The 20,928-nt window shown below is 36.2% G+C and overlaps 1 protein-coding gene across 2 annotated transcripts in view; it reads left to right on the forward strand.

Annotated features, from left to right (window-relative positions):
• Positions 1-20,928, forward strand: part of LOC123563754 (mitochondrial dicarboxylate carrier-like) — a 54,756-nt gene that overhangs the window by 26,640 nt on the left and 7,188 nt on the right. Inside the window, exons 1-7 of one of the 2 annotated variants that reach the window (XM_045356759.2) lie at positions 6-195; positions 7,155-7,271; positions 7,849-8,009; positions 9,020-9,061; positions 11,391-11,601; positions 12,278-12,358; positions 14,017-14,073. In XM_045356759.2, the coding sequence (XP_045212694.2) occupies positions 91-195; positions 7,155-7,271; positions 7,849-8,009; positions 9,020-9,061; positions 11,391-11,601; positions 12,278-12,358; positions 14,017-14,073 (774 nt within the window). In that variant the 5' untranslated portion in view covers positions 6-90. Of the gene's footprint in view, positions 1-5; positions 196-7,154; positions 7,272-7,848; positions 8,010-9,019; positions 9,062-11,390; positions 11,602-12,277; positions 12,359-14,016; positions 14,074-20,928 lie in introns of those variants that run through there. The other variant, XM_045356760.2, reaches the window with a different exon arrangement.

Raw genomic sequence — 20,928 nt, forward strand, 5'->3', positions numbered from 1 at the left:
TTACTCTCAGTCGACCTTCACCTTTTTTGACCCTGTACAGAGTATACAATTTCAATTTCTTAAAGTTTGGATTTGTGAATAACAAGGAAAATGACAGCAAAAGTTGATAAAACAAAGCGTATAGGAAGATTTTATTTCGGGGGGATAGCCAGTGCCATGGCAGCATGTTGTACTCATCCTTTAGATTTGTTGAAGGTAAGTTCAGCTGCACTGCAGGATACATCAATTTCATAAATCAGGTAAAAAGATCTGATTGATAGACCAAACATTTAGGTAGCAGGTGCCAGTTTTTGGACTTTTGGCAAGCCCGCCTTAGACTGTCTTCCTTTACAAACTAAACAAAGAGATTTGAAAGCAATAAAGCATATCATTAGTCCAAATAATAGGATGTTTAGGTACAGTGTCATATTAACTTTTAACTGTCGCTGTCCCCGTTACGTCCAAACTCATTCTGCATATTTCTGGTAGGAAATCCCCAATGAAATCCGTTTGGAACGTTTTCTGGTATATGTACAAAGTATTTGTAGATAACAAATTTATGTTGACATTAATGCATAAACTTGCCTCGCTGACATTTTATGAATGTATATTTTGTGTTTTGTTTCTGCAATTTAGTGTTATCGACAGTCTGCTGTTTATTAAAACCAGTGTGATACAGTTGATTAGTCAGTTCTGGATCACTAAGGGCTATATTTATTATTGAGCTTCAGAAATAAATTTTTTAAAACACATTTGTGCAAAGGGAGAAAGGAAAATCCTTTTGCTTTTTAAATCACCACATTTGGTTTGAAAATGCAAAGTAAATAATTGTATTCTCGATATCGACATTATGGATAAAATACTGTTTTCCGGTATTAACCACCAATAAATGCCCGTTCCCGGTTTTACGGTGAGGGGGGTATTGGCCATTACGCTACATGGCGGTAGTGTTTAGATTATTCTTTTTTCAAGTTTTAAACAAAGAAAATTAATAAAAAAAGTATTGCAGATTATCATTAAACATTGTTGTAATTAAGATGTAGCAAAAAATATCCTCAAAGTTTACTTTATTTTTGAAATTTTATTTGTTATTCTACACTGCCGCTTCCGTGGCTCGATACCGAAGGTGTGAAATTATTCACATTTTTCAAGGTAAACAGATTATTTTTGCAAAAAAGATGTTGCCGAGGTCGTAGAATTGTATTTCGATTGTGAGAAAGTAAGAACTTTCCTAGATCCTTACCTTCTGGCAAAAATTATCGCTAATATTGTACACAGTCTTTATATCGGTTAATCTCGCCGGCCCCCCTGACCCTATTTACGGAAATACCGGAAAACGGGATTTATCCTTAATGTTGATATGGTCAATTGTAGGAGCAACAGTGGTGTCACCACTTTGGTCAGTTATGGATCATTTTGGTCTATCTTAGATCATTTTAGAGTGAAATAAATAATAATTGATTTCTCTTATCTGACCAAATCATTACATATTGGCAAGCTGGAAAGGTAAAAATATTTTCTTGTTTAAAAATAATTTCTTGATTGTGTTGTGTCCCTGTTACATGAGTTCAGTATCACATGGATTGACAAAATACGAATTTTCTGCATATTCCAGCGATTTGCAAAACTTAAATCTTGGTATGTTATTTCTCTTATTGAAGCAAATATTCATGCCAAGGACTAAATGATAAACTTCGTCATGTAAGTATAAACAGTGCTGTGATCTGAAACCCCCATGATTCGGAACTGACTAATCAACTCTAGTAGATTTCTCCTCGCACCTGTCACATCATGTTTTTGAAGATTTAAGTCTCTTATTTAACCCTTAGCCTGCTGCAGGCGAATTTAACAGCCTTTGCAAACAGCTTGGAACCAGATCAGACGCCGATTAAATCGGCGTCTGATCAGGTTCCAAGCTGTTTGCTACTCTGACAATATTTCTTCCAATTTTGGAGCAAATTGAATGAATTTTACAATTTTAGCAGACGGCATTTCCAGCAGACGACAATTTATCTAGCATGCTAAAGGTTAAAATTATGAAATTAAATTCAACCCATTTGAAGTTTTTACATGAATATTAATGTTTAATTTAATAACTCTGACCAGTATATTATGACTTTTTTTGATTTTTAGCTTTGCTCAGGTGAGTTTTTCTGATCGTTCGATGTCCTCTGTCAACATTTAGCTTGTGTATGTGATAGAGGCTATATTTTTAAATTGATCTTCATGAATTTTGGGCAGAATGATAACCTTGATGAAATCTAGGCCAAGTTCGAAAATATTTCATCTGAGGTCAAAAACTAGGTCACTAGGTCGAATTATAGAAAAATCTTGTGTATGGGATAGAGACTTTCTTTTTCAATTGATTTTTATGAAATTTGGTCAGAATGATTGCTTGATGAAATTTAGGTCAAGTTTGAATATGGGTCATCTGGGTCAAAAACTAGGTCATTAGGTCAAATCAAAGAAAAACCTTGTGTATGCGATAGAGGCTGAATTTTTCAATTGATCTTCATGAAATTTAGTCGGAATGATTGCCTTGATAAAATCTAGGTCAAGTTCAAATATGGGCAAAAACTAGGTCACTAGGTCAAATCAAAGAAAAACCTTGTGTATGCGATTGAGGCTGAATTTTTCAATTGATTTTCATAAAATTATGTCGGAATGATTGCCTTAATGAAATGTAGTTCGAGTTTGAATATGGGTCACCTGAGGTCAAAAACTAGGTCACTAGGTAAAATCAAAGAAAAATCTTGTGTATGCGATAGAGACTGTATTTTTCAATTGGTCTTCTTGTAATTTGGTCAGAATGATTGCCTTGATGAAATCTAGGTCGAATTTGAATATGGGTCACCTGGGGTCTAAAAGTAGGCCACTAGGTCAAATCAAAGAAAAACTTTGTGTATGTGATAGAGACAGTATTGTCAATTGATCTTCATGAAATTTGGTCCGAATGATTGCCTTGATAAAATCTAGGTCAAGTTTGAATTTGGGTCGTCTGGGGTCAAAAACTAGGTCACTAGGTCACATCTAAGAAAATACTTGTTTAAACTCAAGAGACCACATTTTTGTTCCAATTTTAATGGAAATTGGCCAGAAAATTTGTTTCCATGAAATCACTAGCTCAAACATGTTTATACTGTTATGGTGTGTTTCTCAGGTGAGCAACCTAGGGCCATCTTTGCCCTCTTGTTTAATGTCTTTGTTTTCCTGACACGGGTAAGGCTTAGAGGGATGACAACTATAGAATATCAGATCATAAAATAAGTCATCCTGACAAGCCATTATGAGTAAGGCTAAGTTATCATGTATTTGTATGCTTTTTTAAGATCAATTAGAAATATTTGCCATTTATAAGACTCTGTAATCCATACGTAGCTAATAGTGAAACCTAGGTTCCCAAAAATATGGACCAATTTTCCAAAATATCACCATATTTGGCCTGCTGGCAAATAGTTAGGGGAAAAGCAGTCTGACTAAAGTACTTGATCTTCTAAACGAAGATCTGAGAACGAACCATTCACATACGTCTTCTGTATATTTTGGATTTCCAGTATCGCTATTTTTATTTTAACCAATTAGACGACTTGTTCGAATGCCAAAGAGTAAGAAAAATATGCTGATATTTCAGGGCTCGAACCCGGGACCCCTCGCTTACAAAGCAAGTGGCCTACCGAGTGAGCTAACCGGCCATCTGACACAATACGACATAATAATTGTAAATATCAAAAATCAAGGCTACAGGTAGATTTGCAAAATGTTGTAAGCCAAGCTCTGATTGGCTAGCGGAAGAGTCGTCAGAACGAGGCCATGAATAGGTCGTTTTCAGATCCTATGCGTAGCGTAATAGGATATGTACTTTAGTCAGATTGGGGGAAAAGCAGGTGTCCAACAATGTACAGTGCCTTGCACATAAACCTGCCCCATACCTATTCTGCATAAGAAAGCTGAAGCTTAAAGTAGAAATATCTTTAACTGACTTTTTTCATTAATCGTTTAATGGATCTTCATCAAACTTGATGTGTCCATCATTGTGAGGTCCTCTCTCAGATTTATTCAGGTTGGGTCACTTGGTCCCTTTAAGGGGTTGCTAGAGATAAAATAGAAAAACATCAAATTACTTAAACTCATAAACTTGGCAGATCTTCATGAAACTTGGTCTGTAGCATCATTGTAAGGTCCTGTCCCAAATTTGTTCAAATGATGGCATTTACTCCCTTTCTAGGGTCACTGGTTTACTCTAAACACAGATGTTACCATTTGTTATTCAGCATGTCATATATATATATATTCAGAGACAGGTGAGCGATTTAGGGCCACTATGGCCCGCTTGTTTACATTATCTCTGGGTTTAACCCTTACCTTGCTGGACACGATTGGTTCTGCCTTTGCGGCCAGTGTAGATCATGATCAGCATGCACATCCATGCAGTTTGATCATGATCTGCACTGTTCGCTATTTAGCCAGTATCTTTTTTGTAAGCACCCCTTTTAACAGTTAATGGTACTGTCCAAATTGAAAGATGGCCAAGTTCATTATAGAAATTTTGCAGGGTCAGGGATAAAACCAAAGTCACTTTAATTTGTTGATTCAACTTTTTTATATGTGGAAATCACCAAGCTCCGTCATGTTACAGGGGGAGATAAACAGCCAGTCAAGGACTTTAACTCTCGGATTCGGTGTACCATCGTGATAGCTGTTGTGAAATTCTGTATCATTACTTACCCATTCTGTGTATTATAAAATATTGCATGTAAAAAAACTATACAGCTGGGTTGGGTTGCAGAATGGGATTGTTCCACCTGGGAGGGGAGTGGGGGCAGGGGAACACACCCTTGCCTGAAATAATACCTATAAGGCAATGAGCTGTTGTGAAATTCTGTATCATTACTTAACCATTCTGTGTATTATAAAATATTGCAAGTAAAGAAACTATACAGCTGGGTTGGGTTGCAGAATGGGATTGTTCCACCTGGGAGGGGAGTGGGGGAGCGCACACCTTTGCCTGAAATAATACCTATAAAGGCAATGAGATCTTCCTCTTACATTAAAGCATGATATGTCAGTATGACTAGAATAAAGAAGCAAATCATGTTTAAGTGATGACTCTAAAATGTTATGCTGCGTGCAGTCAGGAATTCCACTTACAAACTAAAATAAGATGTCAGTTCATCAGTCCGTTCGCGAACAAATAAATACATGCTGTCAGAATTATCAGATGTCTTTTCCAGATCTTACCACAGATCTTACCGTTGGTGTTATCACATAATGTGAGTTAACAAGACGTAGTTCAAAAGAAATGAAGTTTGTAAATGGATAGGAGATATAGGTCAATAAGTTGAGAAACTGGGGCTTTAGGAGATAACTATACTTAACCTTCTTTTAACTGCATACCTTACATGCTGATGCCCTTTGTATTAATGTCTATTTAGAGAATCAAAAATATTCATTTGATGTGACAACAACTTTGAGATATTTTCTTTCTGGGATCACTTTTTTTATCTGTGTCCTTGCGGTTCTTTTAAGTTAGTAAACATTGTTCAGCAAGTTATCATTGTATTAGTTTAATACCTGGTTTGGTTGCCAACAGATGTTTCACAAAATTACTTTATTGTAAAATTAATAATATTTTATTTTAAATCTGTAGCTCTCTTTGAAAAATTGCTTTTTTTCCTTGACATTAAGGTTGTGACAAAATATTTATATCATTATAGTATTTACCGGTACATGTATGTTTGAGACTCGAGAGTGATTCTGGAGGAATGCTGCACATGACTAACAGTAACACACCCTGTACTTCATTGATACATGCATTTGTAAGGAAACAGCCATTTTGCTGGGAAGGGTTGGGGTTGATCATGGAATTGTGGGTAGATCATGTTTAAAACCTGTCATCATTAGCCTGTCAATTTAATTGTTAATTTAGACTGTGAAATCAGCTTGCAGCATTAGATAATGTAGATTAGACCACTTCAGCTTTTTTTGTTGAGACATGGATTCGTAGGAATATAAAATCATAAAAATGACTGTGAATTTAATATATTTGAAAGGATGTGATTTCACTGATTACTCCTACCGCTAAATAGGTGGAAATTAGTACCTAATGAATATTTGAGCTGCGCCATGAGAAAACCAGCATAGTGGCTTTGCGACCAGCATGGATCCAGACCAGCCTGCGCATCCGCGCAGTCTGGTCAGAATCCATGCTGTTCGCTTTCAAAGCCTATTGCAATTAGAGAAACTGTTAGCGAACAGCATGGATCCTGACCAGACTGCGCGGATGCGCAGGCTGGTCTGGATCCATGCTGGTTGCAAAGCCACTATGTTGGTTTTCTCAGGGCACGTCTCATTTATGATATCATAGTATAGTCAGTGATGTGTCTGTTGAAACAAACATTGTTAACAATATAAAGTTTTCTGATCCAAATAGTGCAACATCCTCCCCCCTGCTCCCCTAGATCAACAGCCTACTGTAAAGTAAATATATTTTAGTGCTTCCAAATGCCCATCAGTATTACTGTCTAGATATTGCCACTGTATATATATCAACCATCTTCGACTGCAACATTTACTTGGTGATAGAGTGTCGACCTCACATTCAGTAGGTAGGGGCTCAATCCCAGGTCAGGTCCTATGAAAGACTTCATAAAACTTCTACTTGTAGCCTCCTGTCATTGTACTCAGCATTAAGAGGATAGTTCTAGAGCTGGTCAGCCTAGTGTTAGTGAAGTGCTTTTTACCATTTTGGTGTCTAGTAGGATAACATGGTATTCTACTGTCTAGTAGGATAACATGTTGTGTGTCTGCTGTCAAGTAGGTAACATGTTGTTTGTCTAGTAGGTAACATGTTGTGTGTCTAGTAGATAACATGTTGTGTGTCTGCTGTCAAGTATAGGTAACATGTTGTGTGTCTAGTAGGTAACATGTTGTGTGTCTAGTAGATAACATGTTGTGTGTCTAGTAGGTAACATGTTGTGTGTCTAGTAGGGAACCATATCTTGTGTTTAGAGCATGATATTTTAGAGAGGCAGCACTTTAAAATGGGCATTGTGCTCACTGCTGCAAGTAGACAATGTTTTGATGTCACTGTAAAATTGTTAAAGGTGTTAAATCTGAACACAAACTTTTTAAAAAATGTTAAATATTTCATGTATATTTAGTGTATATTGTTTCAGGTACACATGCAGACCCAACAGGGTCAGATCAGTATATTCCTCATGGCCAAAAGATTGTACAAGTCAGATGGTGTACTAGGTTTCTACAATGGTCTATCAGCCTCTGTACTTAGACAGGTATGTCTGGCAAAGTACTCTGTCTCAATGTAACATTTTCTTAATATTTTTTTTTAGTCAGTTTGAGTAACTTTGCTCTTTGTAGCAATGTAACAGTATACTATAGTCTTTCTAAAAAGCTTTGGCATTATGTATCACTTGAACATGACATTAACCAAGTACAGGTATGCCAATTACAGAAGCTTTCCATTGTTCTTTTACATGTCAGGTAATAAGAAACTATACACAAGACTTTGGTTAAATCACCATTGAAAAGGATATTACATATTTTAGTAGGAGGAGCTTGGGCACAAACTTTCAGACAACAATCCTTCCAAATGTGACAAATTTTGGGGTACACTTATTCAATGAAGAGGTTTCTTTTTTTAAGGAGAAAGGAAATAACATCTTTTGTTTTCAGTTTGTTTAAAGGGTTTGAAAGTGTTAACCTTTATCAGTGTTTACACCAGAATCAGCAACATATTATAATTTTACTGCTGTATTTTACTTCATTAGAGAAGGATAAACATCAGAAAAGAAACTAAAGTGGCTCAGTCACTGACAGTGAGTTTTTTTTTATTGCGGTCAAATATTTCAGCTAACATATTCGATGACAAGATTTTCTGTTTATGATGTTGGCCGTAAAGCATTAACCAAAGATGGACGGCACATGCCATTTTACGAGAAAGTACTGTTAGCTGGAACTGCCGGTGCAATGGGAGGGTTTGTCGGAACTCCACCTGATATGGTCAATGTTCGGTAAAAACTATTTTATTTTCTTCCTATATTGCTTAAATCGTCAGTGGAGAGCTCATAAGTTTACCTGTACTGTTAAAAGTAAAATCTAGGAATTGCAGACAAAACTAAATTTAAAAAATAGTATAATATTTCCTCATTTTAAACATTACTTTATCGTTGTGATTTGTGGTATTTTTTTTTGCAGTTAAATGATCTGCTTATTTAATTTTATGCTAATGGGCTTGTATTTTTTGTTTCACACACATTACCGTTTGAATGTTATTATGCCATAAATCTAGACACTATGAGAATAAATATGTATATTTATTATTTCATACCTATATAAATTTAACCAATAGAATGCTTTTCTTTCTGTCACGTGACGATACAATAGAAACCAGTATTGTACTGTGCAATTTAAAATTGATTCACAGTCTAACAATGTCCGAAAGCTACAATCCAGAAGGGCCATATTTTTCTTGTATTGGACTAGAGTCCAAAATATCCATATTTTTTCGTATTGGATCGGACAACTCTTTCAATTCATTAATGCAAGGAGTTGATCGGGATTACTTCCCTTGTATAATGCAAGTAAAATTAAAAATAAAAACTGTGATAACTTTCTTATTTCTGAACAAAACATATAAGTGTGAGCACTCGGTTTCTAAGTTAGAACATTTCCTATCCGATGATCATGGTTTCAGTTAAAACGTTGATGAAAAGTTGTTTTCATTTTTAGGGGGCTGAAGTAAAAGCATGATAACGCACACATCTAACATTAACATACATTATATTATAATGAGAGAAGAATATCAACTTCTGATGTTTGTTGTATTTGGAAATGTTTCCAGTTGTCATTTAAAAATGTGTGAATATTGCTACTTTGTCATTTCTTGTTTTCTTTGGTATGAAATAAACTCGCCTCGTCCAAATATGGGTTATTACGCTGTGTATTCGTCCAGTAGAATTCAGTATTGTACTCAACACTGTTAAATAACCTCATATTACTTAAATGTTGAAATGTTTTGTAGGATGCAGAATGATGTGAAGTTACCTCCAGAGCAAAGAAGAAAGTAAGTCAGGCAGAAAATGTGAAATAGGATTATAGTTAATGATTCTTTCTAGTACTTGTTTTACATTGACTGAAAAGAAAAATGCTATTTATGCTATTTGCAGGGCTTCGGAAATTTACCGGTTTGTCGGTTTTGGACCGATTTTTGACTTTTTAGACCGATTCGTGAAGTGAAAAAACGAAAAAAGTCGGTCCGTAAAAATGGAGAAAAGTATAAATTTAGGTCTGATATCTCAATACACGATCACCTGCCAAGTAGGAAATTGTTGGTCGCACCTTCAGATAATCAATAAACGTGTCAATCGGTCTGATTGTCACTTTGATAATCGGTCCGTAATTAGCGCGTGACGCAATCAGTGCTCGCGCGGCACATCCTTTAATGTTTGCAGACAGCCGACTGCGGTGTATTAAACATTTTTGACTGGTTTCCTAACGTTTCTGACTGGATCCAAATCATTTCGACGGGGATCCACTTCTTTTATTTAGAATCCGACGGATGGTTTATTTCAAAAGGCTATGTTTGATCACGTTAACAAACAAATGGTCGCTGTATTTAATCAAAGAGCTATAATTGTACATTATAGGTCTTTGATTTAATGAGACATCACACGGAAAACCGATAAAAATAATTTTTATAATTACTTGATTTGAAAAAATTACATGATTCATTTGTTGGGGCTCCTGTTGAAACAAATGCAGAAAATCGTCTTTGCAACCCGACTGTACAAAAAAGAAAAAAATGGACGGGCAACCACGAATGATAAAGAAAACCGGAGTGGCACTGTTTATCAAATCGGTCTTTTAAAAAACGTTTCAAAATGAAATTTTGTTTACATCAGAAGAGAACATATAACTTTATAAAATGTAGTTGCCTACTGAAGTACAACGTAAGTGAAATGAAATATCCGTGGCCAACCCGCGTGACGTTTTGGTACTTTACATGCGGGAAATTCGATCTCGGCGTTCAAATAACGTACACATTCGGTCCGCGGCAGAGTATTCTTTAAATACTGAGGCTGTTTAGCAGAGAATATGTGTCGTGTATTTCACTTTGACGCATTGTATTTTATAGAATTCCGTCAAAGAATGAGGAAACATCACAAAGTATCTGCCGTGTATACGGTATCGAAGTCACGTGCGTTGGCTTTTAGACTAGTTACGCACACGGTGTCAATGCCTCGTATTATCTCGGAAAAACATCGAAATTTAAACAAAGTAACGATCACCCATAACACTGAATAACTGTCTTCATTGTATGGTAACGCGTGGTGACTGGTAACTCAGTTTTAATGCATGACATGCTTATTTCTTTACCCTATCACGTTTTACAAAATATGTAATATTGGGAATGCGGTGGGTGGGGTAGCGCCGATGTCAGGATTTTCGTTTCGGACCGATTGAGTTATCAAAATTTCCGGAGCCCTGGCTATTTGTTAAATGTGATAATTTACATCTACTTAATTTGATGATTGCTATCATAGGTCAGTCTTCATGCCTAGTTCAAGGTTATTTTGAGAAGGACCAGATTCTGCTTCTTAGAGAAGTTAAAATTCACCCCTTCATTTCAGCTTCCGAGAGAAGATAAAGTCCATTCCTTCATTTCTGTTTCTGAGAAAAATTATAAGTTTGGTGCCACATTTCCGCTTCAGAGAGAAGTTAAAAGTCTGCAGCAACATTTCTGCTTCAGAGAGAAGTTAAAAGTCTGTCTCTCATTTCTGCTTTTGAGAGAAGTTAAAAGTCTGCTGCCTCTTTTCTGCAGTACTAATATAAGTCTTGGCAAGATAAGTCCTCTTACAGTTTTCGAGGAATCTGTCCCAAACTTACATTGAAGTTCAGGCCAATTTTAGTTCCCATCCACCAATTTCTAACAAAATTACAACCCTTTTCTGACTTAATGTTTTGCTAAATACTGATGTCAGTTGATTATTGAAAGGATGAATGAATTGATTTAATTTTTGGTACACAGGTTTATGATTATAAAATACAGGCTTAGTGATTTCGGTAAAAGTCCATGAATTTTTGGTGGAGTTGTGGCCCCTCTTGAACTGAAAGTTTGATTTCTGTTAAGTAACTTTTGAACGAATGAATGGATTTAATTCATTATACCCCTTTAAACCTTCTACACAGTCATATTATTCTAAAATAAGTTTTTTACAGATATTTTACAGCGGTAAAACAGATCTTTATTTTGTATGGGAAGGCAGTGTAATTTGGGTATTTATTTTGTACAGGAAGGCAGTGTTATTTGGTTAGTTTTTAGTTTTGCCAAAGGCTTATACTAATATTCCAAATGACAAAGACAGTTTTATTATCAGTTCCCTTTATTTCAGTTACAAACATGCACTAGATGGTTTATATAGAGTGTTTAAAGAGGAAGGACCAATTAAGATGTTTAACGGCGCTACAATGGCCACGTCCCGTGCTGTTCTTGTCACCGTTGGACAACTTGCATTCTATGATCAGATAAAGGGAATGTTACTGGGAAGTGTAATGTTCAAAAAAGACAATGAAATTTTACATTTTACCTCAAGTTTCTGTGCTGTAAGTTATCATTCTGTCAGATTATTTTAGTTCAAAGGTAAAATCCACAAATTGATTTCTTCACGAAATAGCCGTTGCAGCCCAAACCACAAATATTTATGCCAACAAAATTGTAAGATTTTCCAGAATTTATTTCAGCTGAATCATAATGCTCTTTATACAGTTAATGTACAGGGAGACTGAAACTATAAAATACTGTTTTTATGTCCAAATACAAATCAAGAATGACATCCATTTGTAAATGCTTCAGTAGCTATATGGTAGAGTGCCTGTTTCATTTGCAGGAGGTTGAGTGATAGATCCCTGGTCGCATAATACCAAGAAATGAAAATTGGTAGTGGTAACTTCCTTGCTTGATATTTAAAGGGTTGTACCACGGGGGTAAATTAAGACCTGGTATCTGTATCTTAGTTGATACCTAGATAGTTGCAGAACATTGTGGTGCTTGTGTTGATGTATAATGGTATGTGATGTAAAATAAAACTTACCTTTACCTTTTAAGATATCATGCAATTTCTCACATCATACCTAAAAATTGTTATAAAAGATTAACTTTTGTTTCTGTAAATTTTGATAAAAAAGTTCATTGCTGTCTGCCCTTGCTAAATATAATATATAGAATAACAGTATGGTTATAAGATATTTACGGAGTATTGACATGGGTTATATAATACAGGGAGGTATAGCCACGCTGCTCACAATGCCGTTAGATGTGATGAAAACTAGAATGATGAACGCCCCGACTGGAAAATACAAGGTAGGAATCTCTAAAACTATACCACCCCCCCCCCCCAAAAAACACACAATGTTCACTCTGATTATGTATGAATATGAAAAGTATGTTGTGCTTTGCAAAATGTGTTTGTTAGTAAATGAAAGTATTCATTCATTACATGTTATTATTGTTTAAACTTAAAAAAAGATTTAACATGATTTTAATCCTTATCATGCTGGATACGATTGATTCTGCCTTTGCGACCAGTGTATATCATGATCTGCACTTCACTATTCAGCCAGTCGCTTTTTGGTAAGCACTTCTTTTAACAGTCAATGGTACTGTCCAAATTGGAAGATGGACAAGTTCATTATAGAAATTTAGCAGGGTAAGGGTTAAATATGTTATAACAGACAATAAATTTGTTAGAAATAAAGTGGAGGACTGGTAATGAGAATCAGCAATCTCTGAGCAATTCCATATTCTCTTATCTTGCATTGACTTTCTTCAGTGATTACTGTAGCTGATAATTACTCATAGTTTTTAGCTGGACTGTTCGAAGAATAGTCTAGCTATTCTACTCACCCTGGTGTCGACATTGGAGTCAGACCTTGGTTAAAGTTTTGCATGTTTCTCAGTAACTAGCAGATAGAATTTCATGAAATTTGAAATAAACATGAACCAGCATACTGCGATGATGCCAGTCAAGTTTTTTTGTTTGTTTAATTTCCCTTAGAATTATTGCCTTTTAATTGTTTATAAATCCACAGATTTGTACATAATAAACCAACCAATTGGTAGAATTTCATTAAACATCTTTCATTCTTTTCCGCGAACATTTATTATAAACATGTGAAGTTGTGTACCCACACCTGTCACCCTTGCCTTGGTCCTTCCCCCCCCCCCCCCCCAAAAAAAAATCATTCCTTTTTTTTTTTTTTTTTTTTTTCAAACCTTCCATGAATATTTATCAACATACAAAGTTGTACCGTTCCCCCACCTCACTCTCAACTCTGTCTTGCCCACAACCCTGAGCATCAATCCCCCTACCCATTTTTTTTTTTTTCATTTTTAATTTTCCATCAATATTTATAATCAACATGTGAAGTTTTGTACCCTCACCTGCTGTTTTCTGTTAAAATGATTTTGACTAATGAAATTATTTGCTTCTTAGTAACATCCTTTACTTTTTGCCGGATATATTTTTTTGCCAATCCTCACCACAAACCCTTTAGGTGGGGGATACCAATTCATCAAATTTGCTTATTTCTTTTTCTAGGTCAATTACCAACCTCACTGGGTAAAGTCCCATTACTCTGACATGTATTTTGAGCAAATTATGCCCCCTTTTGGACTCAATAACTTGCATGTAAAACTCCTGGTTAAAGTTTTACATGCAAGTTACTATCTCCAAAACTAATGCAGATACTGGATTGAAACTCTATAGATATTTAAACATTTTCGGGTAATATTTTCCTGCTTTTGGGACAATATTTTGAATAGTCGAGCACTGGCTTTCTTATGGACAGCTTTTGTTTTTATACTAGTTGGATTCTGATGAAATGCTGACTGACATTATGTAAGAAAACAAAATTCTGATTTTTGTTACATGTTCAGTACCTTTATTGAATTTGTGAAAAAAAATCGTACATTCCTTTCATGACCTACATGTATTTATAACTCATTCTGGGCTGTTTCAGAACATATTAGCTTGTGCTGTGGATATAGGAAAAAATGGACCTCTAGGATTTTTCAAGGTATGTAAAACGCTGCATTTTAATGACATTATTGTGTGTAAGATTGCCATATGAAACCAGAAACTTCTCTGTTTTCCTGTCTGACCGTGGAAACTGGAGAAACTTTACAGTCATGCATATACTGTTAATTCATTAATATTCATGGATTTTGTGATTGATTCAATCCAGGAAGTTAAAAAATACCAACAAACAGGTAGAATTCAGATTCATTTTATGTTCAAAATTTAACATCTGCACAGAATAGGCAATTTGGCTCTAACAATGAAATTTCTTGCCCATAAAATTTAATGATTTCACAGTAAAGTAGACCAGGTAGATAAAACCTTTGATGAGCAGTAATAATATTTAGTATTTCACCAGTCTAGAAATAACAGTAATCGTCTATAAAATATTTGCTATTGTTTGCCGCTTGGTAATGTTATACCATTAAAAAAGTTTCGTTAATTAAGCTGTTTTCAGCTTCAAAAACAGAATGTTTCCATGTTTGTTAGCCTGTGAAGTTTTAAAGATTTTATCAATAGTAAAGTTTGCTTACACTTTTATTTTGCTTGATGTGCGTCTCAGTCTGGGAAGCTCAAAATTTGCAGTTTGATGGTTACACATTTGTTTTGTGTTAGTGTGTTAAGTCTTTTCTACTTGAGTCGCGCAATGAGAAAGTCAACATAGTGCCTTTGCGACCAGCATAGATCCAGAAAAGCCTGGGCATCTGCACAGTCTGGTCAGGATCTATGCTGTTCACTAACAGTTTCTCTAATTCCAGTAGGCTTTGAAAGTGAACAGCATGGATCCTGACCAGACTGCATGGATGCCCTGGCTGGTCTGGATCCATGCTGGTTACAAACGCACTATATTGGTTTTCTCATGGTGCAGCTCACTTATTGTTTTAGTGCCGACTATTGTTAAGCATAGGATCTCATGACATTTGAATTAACATGACATCATGCGGCCTGTCCGTAGGCTTTGGTTTACCTCATCACTATTCCTCATTTTCATTGTTTAAAATCACAGATTTCATATTTGGTGAGATTCATAAACCTTTAATCTGTTGACCCAACAAATCTGTGAAGTGATGCCCACCCGTGTATTGCTGAGTGATTATTCCTTCCCCCCTCCCCCAAAAAAAAAAATCATTTTTAAACTTCCATGAAAATTAACACCATACAAATTGACCTTCCCCCACATCCTCTCATCTGTTTAGCCCCACACCCTGAGTACATTCCCCCTTACATTTTTTAGTTCTTTATTAATAAACCTCAAATTGTATAATCAACAAGTGAATTTGTACTCCCACTGTGTATGTACAAATGACAAGAAAATGCCAACACATCTATTTTGCGATATATATTTTTGACCCACACTCCCCTAAACTTTATGGATACAATTCACAATTTCTTATACTTATTAGACAATACCAACTCCACTGGTAAGTCATACTTGACATTATTGAGGAATCTTGCCCCTTTGATTTAATATTATGAAAACCCTTAAATTACATGGTTTATTCAAATAATCAGATAGAAACCTTCACAGTTCCCTGTATAAACTGTATAGCATCAATCCCCACACTCTCCCTGTATGGAATAGTGACCCTACAAAATCCTGGTAAATTACTATATTAGTACTATACTGCAATAACACCAGATACTTAATAGAAACTTAAATTCCCTTCAGTTATAACAAGTTATTGATCAATCCCAACTCTCCATTTAGTCAAATATGTTTTGAACTAAACTCTACAAGTTGTTGCATGCAAGTTAAAATCTCCAAACTACTGCAGTACTAATTGAAATCTATAAATAACACGGTAATATTTCCCTTTGGAAGTATTTAATAGACGACACCTCACGCACTTTTGTTTTTATATAGGATCTGATGAAATCGACTGACATCTTAGTAAGAAAACATCAAATTCTGTATTATGTTACATGTCCACTACATTCCATTGTTGTAAAAAAAATCGCACATCCCATGATACATGATTTATAGACCATCCCAGACTATTACTTGTGCTTGGATATAGGAAACAAATCCTCTAGTATTTATATGAAAACCCATTATGACATTATTGTGTTAAGATCATAGAAACCAAAACTTCCTGTTTTCTTTAGTGAACTGAGAAACTTACCACATACTAATTCATTATATCATGGATTGGATTGATTAATCGGGAAAAAAAACCAACAAACCGTAGAATTCAATATTTAGACAAACCCACACATCTGAAGAATAAGGCAATTTGTCTAACACAGATTCCTGTCCCTAAATTATGACACCAACATCCAGTAGATAAACTTTGATATAAAAACAATATTTCACCAGTTAGTAACATAATGACTAAAATCACATCTTTTAGCGCTGTAATGTTATAACAAACCACAGTCCTTAGTATTAAGGTTAGAAAACAGAATGTTCCATGTTATACCTGTAATTTAGACTTTTACACTAGTAGCACCCCTTTTTGTTGATTCCTTTAAGCTCAAAACTGTGCACATTCCGTAGTGTTTAAGCACTTCCACTTGAGCCATGACATAGAAGTCACTGTGCCTTGCGACAGCATACCAGACCACCCATCTGCCCTGTAGTAGCTTATAGACTAAACGTTTCACTAATCCCAGTGTAGGCTTTAATGACACAACCCAACACATCCCTGTGGTACTGATATCGGGACAAACGCCTATTTTCCCTGTAGTATTTATTTGGGAATGTAAACCTGGACCCTGATTTGTTTATAAAAGGATCAACCCCTTCCGTGTGTGACCTCACAACTAACCTATCATTCCTAGAGTGATATATTTTGGTGAACCCACAACCTTGAATGCTTTGAGAACTTAGAAACCCCTGTATTACAATAGATAAACTTTCCCTGATAGTACTATATAATAGACAAAACAGACACTCCTTAACTTCATCATAGACAAACCCTCACATCCCTAGAGTACTTAATAGACAAGCCCTCACATCCCTGTAGTACTATACAGACAAACCCACACATTCCCTGTAGTGATATAGGGACCTCCGTTCCGGGTTAATACGTATGACTTCAACCCACCCCCTCATGATGTTTAGACAACTTGCACTTGCCCTGTAGTACTTATGGGAACATCCAACTGCCTTTAGACTACTGTTATAGACACCCACAGATCCCTGTGAGAATATAGACAATCCCACCACCTTTAGACTAAAGTGCCATATAGACCTAAAACATGTCCCTGGTACTTACAAACCCACACACCAACATATAACAATACACATCTGTAGTATATTAGAAAACCCACACATCCCTGTAATACTATATAGACAAACCCACACATCCCTGTAGTACTATATAGACAAACCCACACATCCCTGTAGTACTATATAGACAAACCCACACATCCCTGTAGTGATATAGGTTGACAAACCCACACATACTATACAGACAAACCCACACATCCCTGTAGTACTATATAGACAAACTTGCACATCCCTGTAGTACTATAGAGGTAAACCTGTGCATCCCTCTAGTACTATATAGACAAACCCACACATCCCTGTAGTACTATACAGACAAACCCACACATCCCTGTAGTGATATAGGTGAACCCACATATCCCTGTAATACTATATAGACTTACCCACACACCCCTGTAGTACTTAATAGACAAACTTGCACATCCCTGCAGTACTATATAGAACACCCACACCTCCCTGTAGTGATATCGGTGAACCCCTGGCACACATCCCTTTAGTACCGGTACTATAAAGACAAACCCACACATCCCTGTACACCTTTAATGAATCATACACATTAAATACAATGTACTTTAAATGCCCTTTAATTCCCCAGTTTTGTGTAATTTAACATCTATGTCCAGAAAATCCAAGATGGACTTTCTTTTTGGAAGAAAAAAATTACCAAAATAATTGTAACGTCATGAAAGTTAGTTTTACCTCATTATGAGATGTTCAGATTTTGGAATGTTAATTAGCAGTGATGTCTTCATTGCATTAGGTCACTGATGGCAAGCAGTGTAATGTTTTTGTTAAATTTTCATTGCCATCTTAATAATGTCTTCAGATTTTCTAGGAAGAAGGTTTCATACATTAGGTATTATAATTTGAAATGAGCCGCGCCATGAGAAAACCAACATAGTGGCTTTGCGACCAGCATGGATCCAGACCAGCCTGCGCATCTGCGCAGTCTGGTCAGAATCCATGCTGTTCGCTAACAGTTCTCCAGTTCCAGTAGGCTTTAAAAGCGAACAGCATGGAGCTTGACCAAACTGCGCGGATTCGCAGGCTGGTCTGGATCTATGCTGGTCGCAAAGCCACTATGTTGGTTTTCCCATGGCATGGCTCAAATGATTACATGAGTTTCCTAGTTTGTAATTAGCTCATTTATTTTAGCAATTTTAGATACTTTGCAGAAATTATTTTCATGTATCATTATTATCAAGTGTTCTGTCTTTTATTTTTAAAAGGGCTCAGTTCCATTTCAGTTCAAAATTAATAACCTGTTACATGTATTTTATTATTGATAAACTGTACTGATATCAATCTGTTTGAAAGTTGAACCTGCTCAGTAGCAGTAGGTAGAATACAAACCTAGCAATCAAGAGCCCTAGAGTAAGGCAAGAACTCAGGGCAAGACAAGAGCCCAGGGTAAAACAATAGCTACGGGGCAAAAAAAAGTCCAGGGCTAGTACAAGAGCCCAGGGCAAAGCAAAAGCCCAGGTCAAGACAAGAGTGTAAGGCGGGACAAGAGTACAGTCAAGAATCTAGGGCAAGATTAATGTGTTCTACATTTATTTAACAGTTCTAAGACAATGTGTCTGATTTTATAATTTGTTCTATTATTCATCATACACCTCTGAAGATGGATTTGAGGTTGTGAGTTACTCATAGAGTACAAGTCTGTACTGCTTCAGATCCAGTAACATTTGTTACTCATAGAGTACAAGTCTGTACTACTTCAGATCCAGTAACATTGGTTACTCATAGAGTACAAGTCTGTACCACTTCAGATCCAGTAACCTTGGTTACTTGTAGAGTACAAGTCTGTACTACTTCAGATCCAGTAACATTGGTTACTCGTAGAGTACAAGTCTGTACTTCTTCAGATCCAGTAACATTGGTTACTCGTAGAGTACAAGTCTGTACTACTTCAGATCCAGTAACATTGGTTACTTGAGTACAAGTCTGTACTACTTCAGATCCAGTAACATTGGTTACTCATAGAGTACAAGTCTGTACTACTTCAGATCCAGTAACATAGAGTACAAGTCTGTACTACTTCAGATCCAGTAACATAGAGTACAAGTCTGTACTACTTCAGATCCAGTAACATAGAGTACAAGTCTGTACTACTTCAGATTCAGTAACATAGAGTACAAGTCTGTACCACTTCAGATCCAGTTACATTGGTTACTCGTACAGTACAAGTCTGTACTGCTTCAGATCCAGTAACATTGGTTACTTGTACAGTACAAGTCTGTACCACTTCAGATCCAGTAACATTGGTTATTGGTAGAGTACAAGTCTGTGCTGCTTCAGATCCAGTAACATTGGTTGCTTGTAGAGTACAAGTCTGTACTACTTCAGATCCAGTAACAATGGTTACTCATAGAGTACAAGTCTGTAATACTTCAGATCCAGTAACATTGGTTACTCATAGGGTACAAGTCTGTACTTCTTCAGACCCAGCAACATTGGTTACTTGTAGAGTACAAGTCTGTACCACTTCAGCTCCAGGAACATTGGTTAATCATAGAGTACAAGTCTATACTGCTTCAGATCCAGTAACAATGGTTGCTCATAGAGTACAAGTCTGTACCACTTCAGATCCAGTAACATTTGTTACTCATAGAGTACAAGTCTGTACTACTTCAGATCCAGTAACATTGGTTACTCATAGAGTACAAGTCTGTATCACTTTAGATCCAGTAACATTGGTTACTTCAGATCCAGTAACAATGGTTACTCATAGAGTACAAGTCTGTACTGCTTCAGATCTAGTAACATTGGTTACTTGTAGAGTACAAGTCTGTACCACTTCAGCTCCAGGAACATTGGTTAATCATAGAGTACAAGTCTATACTGCTTCAGATCCAGTAACAATGGTTGCTCATAGAGTACAAGTCTGTACCACTTCAGATCCAGTAACATTTGTTACTCATAGAGTACAAGTCTGTACTACTTCAGATCCAGTAACATTGGTTACTCATAGAGTACAAGTCTGTATCACTTCAGATCCAGTAACATTGGTTACTTCAGATCCAGTAACAATGGTTACTCATAGAGTACAAGTCTGTACTGCTTCAGATCTAGTAACATTGGTTACTTGTAGAGTACAAGTCTGTACTGCTTCAGATCCAGTAACATTGGTTACTCATAGAGTACAAGTCTGTACTACTTCAGATCCAGTAACATTGGTTACTCATAGAGTACAAGTCTGTACTACTTCAGATCCAGTAACATTGGTTACTCATAGAGTACAAGTCTGTACTACTTCAGATCCAGTAACATTGGTTACTCACAGAGTACAAATCTGTACTGCTTCAGATCCAGTAACCTTGGTTGCTCGTAGAGTACAAGTCTGTACTGCTTCAAATCTAGTAACATTGGTTGCTCGTAGAGTACAAGTCTGTACTACTTCAGATCCAGTAACACTGGTTTGGTCAGCTCACTGCCACAACCGAACCAACAAACTGTTGAAAAACTTTCTTAATGCAAACAAAACAACCCAGCTGAGACCACTTACCGGTAGAAGCATTATGAACATCTGAACCTTTAAATTACTGTAAAAATTAAAATTTTACTTGTATGTTTTTAGGAAGTCAAAGAAAATTAGCCTTCACGCAGATTTGTATTTTAGTT

This window comes from Mercenaria mercenaria, chromosome 2 (genome assembly GCF_021730395.1).
Source record: "Mercenaria mercenaria strain notata chromosome 2, MADL_Memer_1, whole genome shotgun sequence".
Lineage (NCBI taxonomy): Eukaryota > Metazoa > Mollusca > Bivalvia > Venerida > Veneridae > Mercenaria > Mercenaria mercenaria.